At 44.3% G+C, this 17,681-nt stretch overlaps 1 protein-coding gene across 1 annotated transcript in view; it reads left to right on the forward strand.

The window, feature by feature from the left end:
- ABCD2 (ATP binding cassette subfamily D member 2) overlaps nt 1-17,681 on the forward strand; it is a 77,329-nt gene that overhangs the window by 35,495 nt on the left and 24,153 nt on the right. The window contains exons 4-6 of the mRNA XM_030217131.1: nt 1,199-1,367; nt 13,600-13,694; nt 14,296-14,441. Of these exons, the coding sequence (XP_030072991.1) occupies nt 1,199-1,367; nt 13,600-13,694; nt 14,296-14,441 (410 nt within the window). The remainder of the gene's footprint in view (nt 1-1,198; nt 1,368-13,599; nt 13,695-14,295; nt 14,442-17,681) is intronic.

Consider the following 17,681-nt stretch of genomic DNA (forward strand, 5'->3'; position numbering starts at 1 on the left):
TTTAAATATAAATATCAAGCGTTACAGGAGTGGCAATTTCAGCTAAGTAGTTTTTTTTTTTGGGGGGGGGGGGGTGGCCATGTTCTTTTGCTTTTTCATACATGTTCCTCTGATTTGGTACGTTTGACATTATTAGCAGTAAGTGTTCTTGCTTGGTTCTAGCTTGATATTTATATTTAGCTTTAAGGATTAGTGGTATCAAACATATAAACGGCAAGTGACCGACTCACCTGCAAATGCGCAGTAGAGGCTTCCCTCCCTGTCCCGCCCTCGTGTCAAGACGTGATGATGTCAGAGGGCGGAACAGAGAGGGAAACGGAGTCGGTGTCACTGTCGGACGCTGCCGCCTGGAAACGAAAATCACGCGCACCAACCTCCACCATCCCCGCCGCTGCTCCCGCCGTCCTCTGTATCGGGCCCCCTGCACTGACCTGACAGCGCCTCTCACCTCCGTGTGGAAGCGCTGCAGGCAGAAGCAGAGCGATCTGCTGCTGCCTGCAGCGCTTTCACACGGAGGTGAGAGGCGCCGTCAGGTCAGTGCAGGGGGCCCGGCATGGAGGTGGGAGGGAGCAGCGGCAAGGAGGGTAGCTGGAAATCTCGCCCGTTTTAACGGGCTTAACGGCTAGTTTGTCAATAATTCTTTGTATGTTCATTCTCTTTGCTCTACTGTAGCTGCAAGAGGGGCTTTTTTTTTTAATCTGTAGATTTTCTCCAGTACTTGGGAGTTTTTAATGCTGATTCTTTTTTCCTCTCTTCTTGGTGTTTTAAAAGCTGACCAATAATAATATCCTACTCCCGTGTACAATAGTTGTTGTTGCAACATCTTGAGTATTTGTCCCTGTTGGGAGACTTGAGGTCTTTTTTTATTCAAAGCTAATTTTGATCAGAACAAGTGAATGTGATACAAAGGTTTAAACTATTGTCTGTGTAGCTTGTTTATTATTTTGTTCACCGTCGCTGGTTATAATTGTTGTGCTATTCCTTAATTCCCTTCCTAAATTTTTGGTTTGTTTTAGCTGTGTCTATAATGGTTTCTCTTTGGATTATTGTAAATTGCGTTGATACTTCTGCAACACTGTGGTATGCCAAATTTAACAAAATCAATCAATAAATAACACTAGTCAAAACTAGATTATGCCTGAGGTTGTTCTTTATGAAGACTGTATTCTAACCATGGTGACATTTGTTTTGTTTTCAGGTTACAGAATTAGCAGGCTACACTGCTCGAGTGTACAATATGTTTTCAGTTTTTAATGAAGTCAAGAGGGGAATATACAAGCGAGCTGCTGTTATCCAAGACAGCAAAAACAACAGGAAAAATGGAGACAGAAAAGAACTGCGCATTGATGGCCCCTTAGAAATCAAGGGTAACTAACTCAAACATTCTTTCTGTTTGAAAACCACTAAATTGCATAGGAAGTGTTGGTTTCTCAGAAGTTGCAGTCCTGCTATTTTTATTTTAATTTTAGAGAATAGGATTCAGTTTAGGCAGTGCCGTAGCAAGGGCAGCTGACACCCGGGGCGGGTCGCCGCTGTGCACCCCCCCCCCCCAGGTGCAGCACGGCGCCTCCCCCTCGGCGCGCACCCTCCCCTCTCTGGAGTGCACCTTCCCTCCCCCCCCCCGAAGCGCATTCTTACATGAATTAGGAAGCGAGGGGTGGGCGAGAGGGCCGATCCGCCCCGAGTGCATGTCGCTGGGAGCTGCGTCGGCTCCGCTGGTTCCTTGCTCTCTGTGCCCCGGAACAGGAAGTAACCTGTTCCGGGGCAAAGGGAGCAGGGAACCAGCGGAGCCGACACCCCCCAGTGGCGTGCATCCGGGGCGGACCGCCCAACCACCCCCCCCACCTTCCTACGCCACTGAGTTTAGGGTTTTTGTTTACTGTTTAATGATATTGTTGAAATTGCTTCATTGTGAAAGTGGTGAAAATTAAAAAAAAAAATGGTTTGGCAGTCTTAGAAAAATGTTAATCTAAACAAAGTTGTGTTGGAAATTTACCTAAATCTATCGGCCAAAAATTTGATTACCAAAATGTAGGTCTGCCCTTTTAGTGCTGGCAGTAGGTGGTTAAACATAATTACCATAGGAAATAAGGGATCTCTTCAAATGAACTGTCTCTATAGTTAATGAGTCCATAACACATTTCCAGGGAACCCTATAAGTTAGGCATACTGGTAATAAGCCACCTAGTAGCTATCTGGATATCAGTTCACTGCTTTAGAAATTACATTTAAAATGTGAAGATGGGAAAACATAAAAAAAGGAAAGGATTTCTGCCAGGAAACGAAATGTCCCATCATTAATCTTAAATCCATCTTGGATTTTCTTTAAAGTGAAATACTGCAATACTGATAATAAACAGGAAAATTGGTGAAGTTCAATTCACTCTATAAGCCTGTGATAGATAAACAACACTGGTGCACTGGGCTGGTTGTCTGACCTCCTTGGAAATGTTACTACATGATTGCAAAACTTTTGTTTTTCAGGCTAATTTCCATTTTCACAGTTTCCAACTCATTCTCTCCATAACCCAGTGCCTGAAAACATCAATAATAACTCCTCTGTCATGCTCTTCCTTTTATTGAAGTACTATTATTATTATAATTATTATAAATCATTCATTATTTGTAGAATACTAGCAGGCATAGGCAATGCTGTATGGATACAATTAATGGACAGCCCCTGCTCTATGAAGCTTAAAATCTAGTTAAGACACAGAGGGGTCCTTTTACTAAGCTGCAGTGAGCAATAGCGCTTGCTTATCGCAACTTACGGTGGCTTAGAACAGGACACACTGAGGCATCCTGAAGTAAGTTTGAGAGTTGCATGTGAAAACCACGCGCTAAAAAAATATATTTTTTTCCACAGAGAGGGTGTGTCAGGAGGCAGAGAGTGGGAGTTTCTGCATTGATCAGTTAGCACAGCTATATTATTGCATGCTAACTGATTAGTGCAGGATTACCACAGGCAGGTGCATATCTGCGTGGGGCCATGGGGGCCTGGGCCCCCGTAGATTTGGCCCTGGACCCCCGTGCCGAATACTCTCTCCACCCCACCTCCTGCCGCCAACCCGCCGTCGCCTATCTTTGCTGGCGGGGGAACCCAACCCCCGCCAGCCGAGGTCCTTCCGTTGCAGGACATCAGACTCAGAACAGGAAGCTTTGCTACAATGGAAGAGAGGACCTCGGCTGGTGGGGGTTGGGGTCCCCCGCCAGCAAAGGTAGGTGACGCGGCGGGGGAGGTTTGGTGGCGGGAGGGGGTGGAGAGAGTTGTTGGCGGGGGGGGGGGGGGGCGGGGGCACCGGGGGGGGGGGGGCTAAAATGTGCCCCCTCACTCTGGCTCTGGCCCCCCCCTCCCACCAAAGTCTAGATACGCCTCTGAGCCCTTACTGCTTATAAGACAGGTGCTGGTAAGTGCTTATGCACTAATTTTTTTTAATGGCTGCATGCTAACGGCAACATTTACATATGGCCATTAATAGAAAAAAAATTGAAAAATCATTGATTTTACTGCTGCTTATAGGAAAAACCCACAAAAAGGCGCTTTAAGGCTTCATTCTATCACAGCTTACTTCTGGGAGCTTTAGTACCTACAGAAAATAGCTAAAGTCAAAAAAGCAGTGTGTAGGAAGATTAAAGGTTCAGCTTTTAAAAGCAGTCTCAAAGAGGTGAATTTTTAGGATGATTTGAATTTGACAAGAGAGAAATCTTGACATATGCATCAGGGGCACAGCCAGCTCTCCAATTTTGGAGGTGCCCAGGGGTGAACTGGGGGGGGGGGGCACATTATTCCTCCCTCCTCCTTTCCCCTCTCCCCCCAGTTCAATGAATTGTTGGTTGAAAGAAGAGTAACCCCTGCAGAGTGGTTAGCAGAAGCTAATTGGAGTGGATTTGCATTTAGAATGTTTAATTTGCATATCCTGGGAAGCCAGCTAACTGAGGCCCAGATGCACAAAACTTTAACAACCCTTTAACCACCCTTTATTGAAGAAATTGCCAACCGTTTCATGTACTAAAGCCCATTTTTCGAGGACCGTAGCAGCTAATGAAAATGGAATGCAGATGAGCAATTAGTGTAGAAACCCTTTTGAAATGACATGCACTAACGTTTTCCGATTGGTTTAACGAAGGAAAACGCCGAGAAATCAATGTCAGACGGGGGCGGGCCCAAAAGGAGAGAGACGCGAAGGAAGAATGGAAGACAGAGGCGTCAGCTGATCTTCTTGCCCGTGCAGCGCCTTCACATAGAGGTGAGAGGCGCTGCACGGGCCCGGTAAGAGGGAGGGGGGCCCGATGGAGGGGGGGAATGGCGGCGAGGACCCACGGAGGAGGCGGGGCACAGGGCGGAGGGTGTCAGTCAGGAGGCGGAGCTGTTGACAGAAGAGTACAGAGGAATGGAAGGGGGCCGGCCGGGGCTTCTAAAGTAAGGATTTCTTCGTTTTGCTTTTTAAATTTATAATGCGGGGAGCAGCGGCAACCTTGGACGGGGTGGGGGGGGCAAGGCCGTTCAAACAGGATGCTCCTGACGAGCGCCTTTGCCCCCTCCCGGTCCTTTTTTGAGTTTTGTTTTTATTTTGGGAGCCACATGTTTGGGAGCCAGCATAACGCTTGGCTGCTCTGCGCATGCTTTAGGGGCCTTTTACCGACGGGGATTACGGACGTATGATACCTTGTACTTTTCAATACCGCACCGAACATTTCTGAGCTGTTTTTTTAATGCATTCTTCGTTTTTAAAAATTCGCTAAGTACTTTTACAATTTTGATTTTTTTACGTTTGGTTGATGCATCTGGGCCTGAGTATTGTATAACTGACCCACAGGTTCTCACATTCTCCCAGTGGAGTGCTTGCAAAAGTGTTTGGTGCAAGAAGACTACCCCTTCAGAATAATTAAAGTATAGCCCAGGAGAGAAGATTTACCTTCTGAGTAGTTAATTTGCATATCTTGTGAAACCTGTTTGTCAAGTGGTATCCTCCAGATGGAGCGCCAGGTGGCACAAGGAGGGTAACAGAGCTGTGACTGTTACCAGAGAAGGCTTCAGAGGGGGGTAATGTTGGACAAAATAACAGATGGCTTATGATCATTCACCCTAACTAAAAGGGGAGCCTTGCAGATTGACTTTGAAAAGGACATAACGCATTTGAAAGACAACTTTCCTATGGATTGTTTTGTTGTGTAACAGTTTAGGCACTTTAGTGCTTCTTTAGTACTACAGTGTCATTTTCTGTGGATTTGTGTAGTAAGCCTCCCCCCCTCCTTCACTACAGTAGAGTAAGAGTTTAAAAAATGACCATGAGGTAAGTCAAGCACTTGTGTGTAGGTGTTTTCTGGGGGAGCCTTTACCACCTTCTATTGAGAAGATAGTAAGGCAACAATAAGTGCCAGGTAAGCTTCCAGTGCTAAAAAATATTTTTAGACCACCAGAAATGCAGTGGTGGTCCGGGGGTCCGGCCCGGGTGCACACTGCTGGGGGGGGTGCCACGTGCCTGTCGGTGCCACTCGTTCCGTGCTCCCTTTGCCCTGGAACAGGTTACTTCCATGGAACGAGCAAAGGCAACAGGCGCGTGGCACCCCCTCAGCAGGTAAAAATGCTGGGGGGGGGGGTGTCCTTTTGCCGGGGGTGCATCGGTGATCCGCCCCGGGTGTCAGCCACCCTAGGAATGCCACTGCAGAAATGGCATGCAGCACACACTGGAACTACTGCCATGTTCCTGTGGTAACACGGCTGTAGGGTTGACTTGTCATGTGCCATTGCGTCTTTCAGATTAATTTTGAACAATCCTTTTGCAGCAAACCCATGAGAAACAGGTTGTAGTAGTTTAAATAAAAGGTCAGCTGTTTCTGGTACTGTTCTCAGAGATAAAGGAGTGGATTTTGTTATGTTGTAGGTAAAGAAACAATATTTTTTAGTAGTTTTGTGGGTATGTGCAAAGAATTACAGCTATGTCATGCAAGGTTCCGCGTTAGGAGTCATAGACCTAGAAAGGGATCTGGGAGTCATCGTGGATAAGACGTTAAAAACTTCTGCTCAGTGTGCTGTGGTGGCTAAGAAAGTGCACAGAATGTTGGGTATTATTAGGAAAGGGATGGAAAACAAACACAAGGATGTTATAATGCCGTTGTATCGCTCCATGGTGTGACCGCACCTTGAATATTGTGTCCAATTCTGGTTGCCACATCTCAAAAAAGATATAAAGGAATTGGAGAAGGTCCAGAGAAGGGCGACAAAAATGATAAAAGGGATGGAACGACTTCCTTATGAGGAAAGATTGAGAAGGTTAGGGCTCTTCAACTTGGAGAAAAGGCGGCTGAGGGGTGATATGATAGAAATCTACAAGATAATGAGCGGAGTAGAGCGGACAGATGTAATGAACCCCAAGGAGGATAAGGAGGATAGCAGTGTTATTCATATTGATTTAAAAAAAGATGATTTATGGTGAAAATTAATATATTCTCTTTGCCATATTGTGTTTAAGGCAACAGTGGGATGTCCAGGACATAAATTCTGAGAAGCAGGCAAAGATTTGCAACTGGATTCTTGGTCACACTTCTGATGCTAAGAGATAGATCAAGGAGTCATCAGCATAAAGGCAGTGTGCTGAGAAAAAAAGGGTTTTTACTGTCTGTAGTTTTTTCCTTTTGTAAAATGTTTGCGCCTTTAAATGTTTCACTCGTAAGCAGGTAGCATCATTACAGTTCTGCGTTCTGCCCTCATTCACTCTCAGAACTGAAATGATTAACTCCTGCTATTCTAAAGCTGAAATATCACAGCTGAAAAAGAAGACAGTTTGTTACAGTTGGTTTTGCCCTTTGAGAGAAAAAGAAAAGAGACAGAGGTGATATGTCATCACTTGAGCTCAGGACAAATAGCTAAGTGCTGTCGGGAGCAAGCCTGACTGGAAAAATAAGAGTGACCTGTATTTGTGTCTCAGCTCAGCTTGCAGACAGTCCAGACAAAGGGCTGAGGGACTGTCACGGAAGGAAGGCAGAGAGTTTAATTTTGGAAACCAGTTATTATAAAGTATTAGTGCTGGTTAAGCAATTAATTTTCTTTTGTCTGCTTCTTGTGGTTTTACATATTTTTACATTAAATGCTCATCCTCTTTGATTATAAACTTTGTCTATTTTGTGTCTTAGATTTTATTATTTATGCAGGTAAACGAGACCCTCTAGGATCACAGTTCTTTTTACAGTAATTGGCATTTCTGATAATGCTGCAACTTCAGTTCCCCTCGAAACCCTCTGAACCAGTTATGGGCTGGGAAATTGCCCAGGACAACTGGCAACCCAGTTGACAGGGCGTTGTCAGAGCAGCAGCACATGTGTAGGTGCAGGCAAGGGCTGCACAGTACTTGCTGAGACCTTCAGGTGGCCAGGGGGACTCAATCCCTGGTGGGTGCTACAGAGTGAAGCAAATGCATTACCTGATAGATGGTACTGGAAGCCATGGGAGGATATTAGATTGGCAAAGCAAGGGTGAAGAGAAGAGGGCCCAAGACAGAGCTCTGAGGTACACCAACTGATAATGGGGTAATGGCAGAAAAGAATCCTTCAGAGGATACACTAAAAACTTGGGGGTAATTCTGTTTGGGCACCCAGTCAGAGCCTGTTCAATAAAGGAAAGGAGGCAGCACAACCCACCCTAATTGCTTAACATGGCTTAGTAAAAGATCCTCTTGGCCAGCACCCAATAGTTTAAGGGGTCCTTGTACTAAACTGCGGTAAAATAGGCCTTATCACTCCCTTATGCAGGTCTTTCCCACATACTAAAGTCATTTGTACCGCAGCCATATAAAAGCCTTTTTTCCTCTATTTCTCACATTAACGGCCATGCACTAATGTTGCCATTAGCATGCGGCCATTTTAAAAATTACCATGGCAACACTACCACCTGTTTTGTAGACTGTAAGAGTGCCTGAGTTACCTGTGCACTAACCAGTAAATGCACAGTAATTTTAGATGCACTAACTGGTTAATGCAGGAACACCCCCTCAACCCACCCCCCCCCCCCAAAAATTATTAGTGCGCAGTTGGCATGCATACATTCTAAAATTACCGCATGACACTGTAGTGCATCCCATAGTACTCCATTTTTTTGTTAAGTATAGTAGCCTAGCTAAAGGTGGAAGGGTTAACCGTGTATATTTTCAGCTGAATTTAGAGATCAGTGCTTTCAGCTAAACACTTTCCTACATTTTTTAATTTTAAAACTTAAGGACTTGATATTCAAAGCTATATTTTATAGGATACTAGAATGCTTTAAAATGAGTGTGAACCAGGGGCATTCCCCCCCCCCCATGTGACCCCCACATACCAGGGCTGGCGGAGCCAAAGCCTGGTGCTTTTCTTGTGCTACCACCATGCAAAGCCCCCACTCCAGTATATACTTAGTTGTCACAAAACTGAGCATACATGGGAGAGGCTCAGTTTTCATGCATGTAGTTTCACCATGCATGTGCATGGGGGGGGGGGGTGGCATGGCAGCGGCCCAGGAAAAAGAGCAGGCTTGGTTGGTGGGGTTTGGGGACCCCTGCCATCCAAAGCAGAAGACAGTGCCTCAATTTGGGGAGGGTGCAGGTCCCCAGGCCTCTCCATGGCTACGCCACTGGTGTGAACTATTATAGTAGGTTAATGGCAGGCGTAAATCACTTGCACTTGTTAAAATATTCTATAAGTTACAGATGGAAAGGGTAGACATGCCCATGCCGTTCCCACCCCCTTAAAGTTCCATGCTAATGCAATTAGGTGCTATTTCATAGAATAGCATATAAGGCACATACATGTGTAACTGCTAATTACAGCACATATGCAGTTATAGAATTGCCCTTTGTGCGCGTTTTTGGCAAGCGTGACATTATACACCTTGGTTCTAGAAAGGAAATGGATAAGGGTCATTATTATTATTATTTATTTGGTTTTGCTCACACCTTTTTCAGTAGTAGCTCAAGGTGAGTTACATTCAGGTACTCTGGATATTTCTCTGTCCCAGGTGGGCTCACAATCTAATTTTTGTACCTGAGGCAATGAAGGGTTAAGTGACTTGTCCAAGATCACAAGGAACAGCAGTGGGATTTGAACTGGCCACCTCTGGATTTCAAGACTGGTGCTCTAACCACTAGGCCACTCCTCCACTCCATGTATTTGATATAATGCGTGGTACAATCAAAGCAGTTTACATATTATATACAGGTACTTTCTTTGTCCTTTATGGACTCACAGTTAAAGGTTTTTTTTTTTTGTACCTTGGCTATTGGAGGCTTAAGTGACTTGTCCAGGGTCACAAGGAGCTGCAGTGAATATCAAACCCAGTTCCCCTGGTTCTCAGCCCACTGCACTAACCATTATCAGGGCTGGTGTGACATTCAGGGGCCCAGGGCAGAAACTGGGAGGGGACCGCAAAGCTGGCCTCCAGCCTATGCCTTCTTCAGCATGAGGCAGGCTTGGGAGCCCCTCATAGTACGGGGGCCCCAGGCAATCGCCCTGTTGCCACCCCCTAATGCCGACCTTGACCATTCTATTTCTCTACTCCCTGCCCCTGGAGGTTAGAGCATGTTACCGAGTGATAGAGGAGAGGACTGGGAAAAAATAAAAAATTGTTTGTCTGTACTTCTTGGACACAATATGGTGTCCCCAAACCAAGGATTATATATATTTTATTTATTTATTATTTATTTATTTATGAACATTTATACCCCACTTTTTTTCACATAAAGCAGACTCAAAGTGACTTACAATGTACGGATGATTCAATTACAATTACATTAGATAGGGTAGAGGGAACCGGGTAAGAGGTAAAAGGGAAGACTGGAAGACTACAACTACAACCAACATGTAAAGCAATCTCAAGCTGGTTTTTGATATTTGATTGAAAATACTGTTGCCAATGGTTTTACTGCAATTTACTTTGAACAGAATTCCTTTGTTTTGAGGGGGAAGGCTTTTGGGGGGTATTTTTAGTACGTGGATAACAAAGCTGAGTTTGTTTACGGGTTGATTTTATTTTTTTGGTCTTTTAATTCTCTTCCCTCAACTAAACATACTTATTCAGCAGTCCTCCTCTTCAGTTTCTTGGCAAAACATTAAAGTATTCTTGACATATATATTTACATGTTGAATTTCATGAATACAATTTCAGTGCTTCAAATTTGGAACATTATAATTTTTTGCATGTGTTTACGAAGCAATCTACATTACTATATAATTACCCAAATGGTAGAGTCTCATATACAAATACTGTAACCCAAAGCATGTTAATGTATCTCTTGCTCTATAACCTCATCCTGCTCTTTTGTTTCATATATTGCATTCTACAACTGAATGAGTTTCTAGATTGAGTAGAATAGAGAAGCTTATGAGAACACAATGAATGTCTGTCTTTTGCAGTTTGTGCTTTTATATGGTGTCTCCCTTCCAGGGCCGTGCCAACACAGTAAGCGTGGTAAGCGCTGCAGGGGGGCGCCTGCCTTCAAGGGCGCCGTGCCGTCGCATTGTATTTTTTAAAAATAAAAACCTTACTCCTCCGCTCCCCTCCATCCCCGATTCCCCGGCGCTTTAAATTTACCTCGCTCCGCCCCCGACGTCTGCACAGCGTCAGTAAAGCGCTGCCTGTCTGACGTCTCTCCACCAGCCCAGCCTTCCCTTCACTTATTTGTTCCCTCTGTGTCCCGCCCTCAAGGAAATGATGTCAGATGAAGGCGGGACACAGAGGGAACGAGCGAAGGGAAGGCTGGGCTGGTGGAGAGACATCAGATAGGCAGCGCTTTCACTGACACTGCGCAGACATCGGAGGGAGGTAATTTAAAAGTCCGGGGGGAGGGGGGGTGCGCGCACGCGCCAACTGATGGTCTGCAGGGGGCGCCAGAGACCCTAGGCACGGCCCTGCTCCCTTCCTTATAACTTTGGAATGGTTAATTCTAGCTACACCAAATTTGTGTCAATAATATAGTTGCTTGGAAGGGAACATCTGACTTTTTCCACTTTTCAGAATTGGGGAGTCATTAAGAGGAAGCAGGAGCAACCCAAGGCAAGATGCAGCCTGAGGCAGGGCTGAGATCTCCCCCCCCCCCTCACCGGGCCCGTTCTGGCATCTTTCCCCTTCCTTCCTCCACCCCCTTCCCCAAGTTTATCTTCTTTCTCCATTTTCCAAAAACCAGTGCGGCAGCAGCGATTACCATATGCTGCCCTGCCGCTTGCACTGGCCTCTTCTCTACCGCGGCTGCCTTTGAGGAAACAGGAAGTTACATCAGAGAGGCGGACCGCAATAAAGAGAAGAGGAGGGGGCTGGCGGCAGGGCAGCATATGGAAATCACTGCTGCCTTCTTTTTAAAAAATGTAAAAAGAAGGTAAACACGGGAAATGGAGTAGAGGAAGAAAGGGGAAGATGCCACTCCTGGAAGAGTGCCACCTGGCCTAATGGTCGGGCTGCCCCTGAGAGGAAGACATGGGAGAGTACATATTTGTCAATTTTCTCATAAGAAATGTATGTGAATTGTGTTTGTGTCTTCCTGTAACTTTGAAATAGATGAACCTAGCTCTGCAGAACTTCATGGAGAGCAGTGGCGTACCAAGGGGGTGGGGGCGGTGCGCACCTGTCGGCTGCGAGTTCGCTACGCTAAATTCTCTCCTTCGCTGCAGCTCCCTCCCTCTGCCCCGGAACAGGTTACTTCCTGTTCCGGGGCAGAGGGAGGGAGCTGCAGCGAAGGAGAGAATTTAGCTTAGCGAACTCGCAGCCGACAGGTGCGCGCCGCAGCAACCCCCCCCCCCACAGCGGCGTGCACCCAGGGGGGGTGTCATTTCGCCGGGGGGGGGGGGGGGGGGCGCATCGGCAATCCGCCCCGGGTGTCGTCGAGGCTAGGAACGCCACTGATGGAGAGTTAAGTCCTTGAGGAAGTATCAAATTGTACCAATTTTCAAAAGGTGCTAGATGATTTGGGGGAGGCAAAGTTGGCAGCTTTTCTAAGCATATGCATGGGGTTTGAACTGAGGCAGTCTAGAAAGCCACACTGTCTGCTTGTCTCTTTACTAGTGGCAATGTAAACTGTTGTTTTAAGATATTTGTTGACTTAGGGGTCCTTTTATTAAGATGTGCTAACCAATTTAGCATGTGCTAATGATTATACTAAGAAGCCCATAGGTATAAAATGGGGTTCTTAGCATTTAGCACATGCTGATCATTAACACACACTAAGGGGTACTTTCAGCAAGCTGCAGTAAAAAGGACCCTGTGCTAGCGGCGGGGGCAGTTTTTGCCGCGCACTGAGGCCTCTCTTACTGCAGCGGGTTAAAAAAGCCATGGCCATGTAGTAACATTTCACTAACTATGTGTGTGTGTGGGGGGGGGGGGGGGGGAAGCACTTACCCACCCATTGAGCTGGTGGTGAGGGCTCCTGTGCTAACCTTCTACTACTACTTATCATTTCTATAGCGCTACTAGACGTACGCAGCGCTGTACACTTGAACATGAAGAGACAGTCCCTGCTCTACAGAGCTTACAATCTAATTAGGACAGACAAACAGGACAAACAAGAGATAAGGGAATATTAAAGCAAGGATGATAAAATAAGGGTTCTGAACAAGTGAATATGGGTTAGGAGTTAAAAGCAGCATCAAAAGGTGGGCTTTTAGCTTAGATTTGAAGAAGGCCAGAGATGGAGCTTGACGTACCAGCTCAGGAAGTCTATTCCAGGCATATGGTGTAGCAAGATAAAAGGAACGGAATCTGGAGGAGAAGGGTGCAGATAAGAAAGATTTACCCAGTGAACGGAGTTCCCGGAGAGGAATGTAGGGAGAGATGAGAGTGGAGAGGTACTGAAGAGCTGCAGAGTGAATGCACTTATAAGTCAATAAGAGGAGTTTGAACTGTATGCGGAAACGGATAGGAAGCCAGTGAAGTGACTTGAGGAGAGGGCTAATATGAGCATAATGACCCTGGCGGAATATTAGTTGTGCAGCAGAATTTTGAACAGATTGAAGAGGAGAGAGATGGCTAAGTGGGAGATCTGTGAGAAGCAAGTCTAAGTGAGAGATGATAAGAGTGTGGGTGAGGGTTCTGGTAGTGTGCTCAGAAAGGAAAGGGCGAATTTTGGTGATATTATAGAGAAAGAAACAACAGGTTTTAGCAGTCTGCTGAATATGTGCAGAGAAGGAGAGGGAGGAGTCGAAGTTGACCCCAAGGTTACGAGCTGATGAGACAGGAAGGATGAGAGTGTTATCCACAGAAATAGAGAATGGGGGAGGAGGAGAGGTTGGTTTAGTGGGTAGCACACAGCACTGCCCAGTTACCGCCAGGTTTGCGCCTGCTGAAATATTTTTTTTAATGTTTCCACTAGCGCTGGAAATGCCACCTGCTGGGGGTGGAACTACTGCCTGCACCCGCATTGGGCTGGCGGAAGCTCCAGATTGGCACAAAGCCTGCATTGGACTTACCAACATTTTGTAAAAGTGCCCCTAAATCGGTTAGCGTACCTTAGTAAAAGGACCCCTTCGTTTTTCTGATTTTTATAACTAAATTCATACAGTAGACTATGACTGTGATTGTCAGGTTTTTTTTACAGTCACTTTAAAAAGGTGAGCAAGTTGATGACTTCTTTTCTCACCTTACAGGAAAGGTTATTGACGTTGACCATGGGATCATCTGTGAAAATGTTCCTATTATTACACCAAATGGAGATGTGGTGGTTTCCAGCCTAAACATCAAAGTAAGGTGATATGCGAGAATCTTCTAATTGTTGTTATACTGGAAAACAGAGAAAATAAACTCAGGCATCTTGCCTGAACTGCATCTGGTACAGGTGGATAGTCAATTAATGCAGAATAGGGTTTCAGTGGTAGGGCAGATGTGTGTAGCCTACTGACAAAAAAAAAAAAACTCAAACCAAAACAAAGAGTGAATAGTGTTCGTGAAATTTCTAGGTTAAGACCCACAGATCCGATCTTCAATAAGCAGAGAGTCTACAGTTTTTGCTCAATAAATATCTCAATGAACTTGGGACACCAGATAAACATGATATTAGCTAAAAACTGTTATCTGATCTTTTTGGAAACACTTCAAGGTGAAAAACCCCTCAGATAGAAAAAAGGAATCTCTATAGACATAATATTACCGTGTTATGAAGTCAGTTGTAGATACGGTTAATTGGTCAGTGATGTACTATAAGATTAGTTTGATATCTTAAGAAATGAATTACTGGCCTGTTTACAAAGCCGGTTATGCTGTCACAACCCATTCAGCTTTGTAAAAAAAAAAAAAAGGGGGGGGGTAATTAAGATTAATATTTTAAGAAATGATTATTATTTTAGGTGGAAGAAGGAATGCATCTTCTGATCACTGGTCCCAATGGCTGTGGAAAAAGTTCCTTGTTCAGAATTTTGAGCGGTCTGTGGCCAGTGTATAAAGGAGTCCTCTACAAACCCCCTCCCCAGCACATGTTTTATATCCCACAAAGGTATGTACACATTTATGTCATCATAATAATGTTCTTTAACCTCCCTATAACTGTATATTACAAGTTATTTCCCTGTCAGAAAATGGACTCTGAAAGAAAACAAAGGAAACAATTTTACCTCTCCCCACCCCAAACGAACAGCGCTGAAAACTTTTCAAGGTGTCACATTTGGGGAAATAAGGGTTTCAGTGTTCTCTCTCAATTTTCTCAGTGATCTTCAGAAAGCAGCTCCCCTTTGGTTGCCACCTTTCCTTTAAGCCAAATATTTCAAGGTTAGAGGCTGTTTATGCAATAACATAATTCTGCAGAATGAATCACTGTTGCATTCTTGAGCCTGTCTGCTCCACTGTATCCAGCAATACATCAGTGTTAAATATTTTCAAATATAAATCAGTCACAAGTAGGCCCACTGGAAAAACTGTAGAACCTTTTCATTAAAAATGTGAAGATATGGCATGTCCTTACTGTAAGGGTATAATCTTGCCTGCTGTCTCACAGCTGGTATTCTTTGTTTTCCCCAATTACCAGATAGACTTCAGCACATGCACATGCACATGGCCTGAAGCATTGTCAGGCACTGTACAATGCTACTGAGCTGCCAAAGACAACTAAATCTGAATCATAAATAACATGAAAACCATGGAAAATAAAAATATGCAAGAAAACACTGCAAAGCATGGAAATTTCAAAGAAGCCTGAAGACTACTACTACTACTACTACTGTTTAGCATTTCTATAGTGCTACAAGGCGTACGCAGCGCTGCACAAACATAGAAGAAAGACAGTCCCTGCTCAAAGAGCTTACAATCTAATAGACAAAAATAAAGTAAGCAAATCAAATCAATTAATGTGTACAGGAAGGAGGAGAGGAGGGTAGGTGGAGAATACCCAATTAGCAGTTTTTATTGCACTTGTAGTTTTCTGAATTGCCTTATTCTAGAACACAGTTGAGGAAGGGCATAATGATTAGTTGTTGATGGCCTTTCCCATCGGCAGTTGTATTTTGTTAAGCTTTATGTACTATAAGGTTTTGAGCAAGGCTCAAAGTAGTTAGTCTAGGATGGTGTTCTTTAGTATAAGGCCCAGGAGCCAGTGATGGCTCCCAGTGACTCCAAGTACAGCTTCCCGACTCTCTTCCCCCCACCTTCTCCAGATTTTTTCTGCCAGCACCGCATTTAGAATATTTTTAATTGACCAACGTATGGTTCAGACTCAATCTCTTTTGTCGAGAAACTGTTCAAACAGTATGAGAGATCGGGCATCATACGGCTCAAATTACTACTGAAAGGTTCTTGGTGCCAGAAGAAAACAGAACAACTGTCCTCAAATGAGAACCAGAAGTAAACGGATTTATCTTCTTTGATCATGTTCTTGATGAAGCAGAATAAAAATGTAAATAAATAAATCCCTAAAAGGTTAGGAGAGATTAATAAACTAGAGAGAGTTACCATAGTACAGAGATCACCCTCATTGGCATCAACATCTTTCATATATTACAACTTTGAACAGGATAGGACAGTGGTGACGATCTCATTGGATTTGTCTGTGGCATTTGACTTGGTCAGCCACATACTCCTCTTGCTGAATTGGCTACAGGACATAGGTATTACTGCTACTGCCTTGGACTTGTTCACTTTCTACTTATCCGCCCGTACTAATATTGTTCAATAGCAGGATTCATTCTCTACCCTACACTCTTCCCTGTGGTATGCCCAGGTTCCATGTTAGCACCAGTCCAAGATCTTTTTGGCCCTTCTGCTTGGCCTCAAAACAATCATTCAACCTTACACCTTATTTATGTTTAAATCTGTTTATTGACGTATTATATAAAACATATAGACATCATGCCCAGCAAATAACCTTACTAATACAACAGACAACTTGTAATCCGTCCACATACATCAAATCATTTTCTTCTTTTATCCCTTGACACCCCCTCCCCCCACCATCCCTTCCTTTTAGTTTAAGGTTCAACAGTTTTTATTAATGACAATTCAAAGATAACATCGTTAACCTGGTGCATATACAGAAATTCAGAGTATTTAAACAAGCTCTGTTTAAACCGTATGAAACAGCTCGTTATCAAACTTTTTACATATTATCTCTGCCCCTCCCCCCTCTAAGTGTTGGTCGATATGTGCATGCTTTGACTTTCCATATTGAACTAGCTCCCTCCCGTCCCGGAGGAGGTCCTGGGTCCTATACTCTGATGACCCCCTCCCCCGTTCTGGAAGGTGACACTTTTATTGTGCAGACTTAGTCTACTATACCAAGTTACCAAGTGCTTTGATTTGTTCTGTTAACCATGTTTGTATCTTAGGCGTAGCTTCTACTCCACCTTAACAGCTCTCCCATACACTTTGACATTTAACAACCCCACCTTCTCCCTTTACCCTCCCACTCCCCCCAACCTAATATTCAAGACAGAAAGAAAGAAAAAGAGAAGAAAAAAAAAAAAAAAGGATATGGCCGCTTCATAGTCGGTTCAGAATAAAACTTCTCGCCCTGGGTGCCAGAGACTGGATATAAGGTTCCCAGATCCTCAGGAATGCCCTCTTTCCTTTTGGGGAGGATCCCACCTCTCTCCTCTCCATCATCAGCAGTTCATATAAATTATTTCTCCAATGCCAATACTCCGGCGGTTCAGAATGTACCCAAGCCTGTAGAATCAGTTTCTTACCTACTAAACTGGCTTTCCTGATGAACTGCTGGGCTCCCCCCGTGTGCAAATTACACCTTATTTATATGCTGATATCCAAATTGTAGCTGCATTCAAGATGTTCTTTCCTTTAACCATAGTCTTCACAGTTTTGACGGTTAGCTAGATGATCATAGACTTAAGCTGAATCCAGAATTCTGTTCTCACAGAAAGGTGACCCTGATCTACCCACTCTAGTCATGATTGAAAGCAATCGGATACCATTTGGCCAAAGTCCAGGGAGTGGTCCTTGATCTCAGGGGATAGTATGTAAATACTTGGAAAATTAATAAAAAACGCAGGTTTCTAGCTCTGTTCATATTCTCTATCGCCTCCAACTTCATATGAATAGTCAAAGAATCTTTGGAAGCTGGAAAATATTGAAGAGAGGAAACCTGTTTCTCCACAGCTGAAACTTTACTATCTACTATCTGTCCTGAGTAGAGAGATGTGGTAGCCATGTTAGTCCACTTTAAAAGGTAGTCAATAGAAATAAAATAAAACATAGAAAGGAAAATAAGATGATACCAGATCGGATGAAG

The sequence above is a fragment of the Microcaecilia unicolor genome, chromosome 10 (assembly GCF_901765095.1).
Source record: "Microcaecilia unicolor chromosome 10, aMicUni1.1, whole genome shotgun sequence".
Classification (NCBI taxonomy): domain Eukaryota; kingdom Metazoa; phylum Chordata; class Amphibia; order Gymnophiona; family Siphonopidae; genus Microcaecilia; species Microcaecilia unicolor.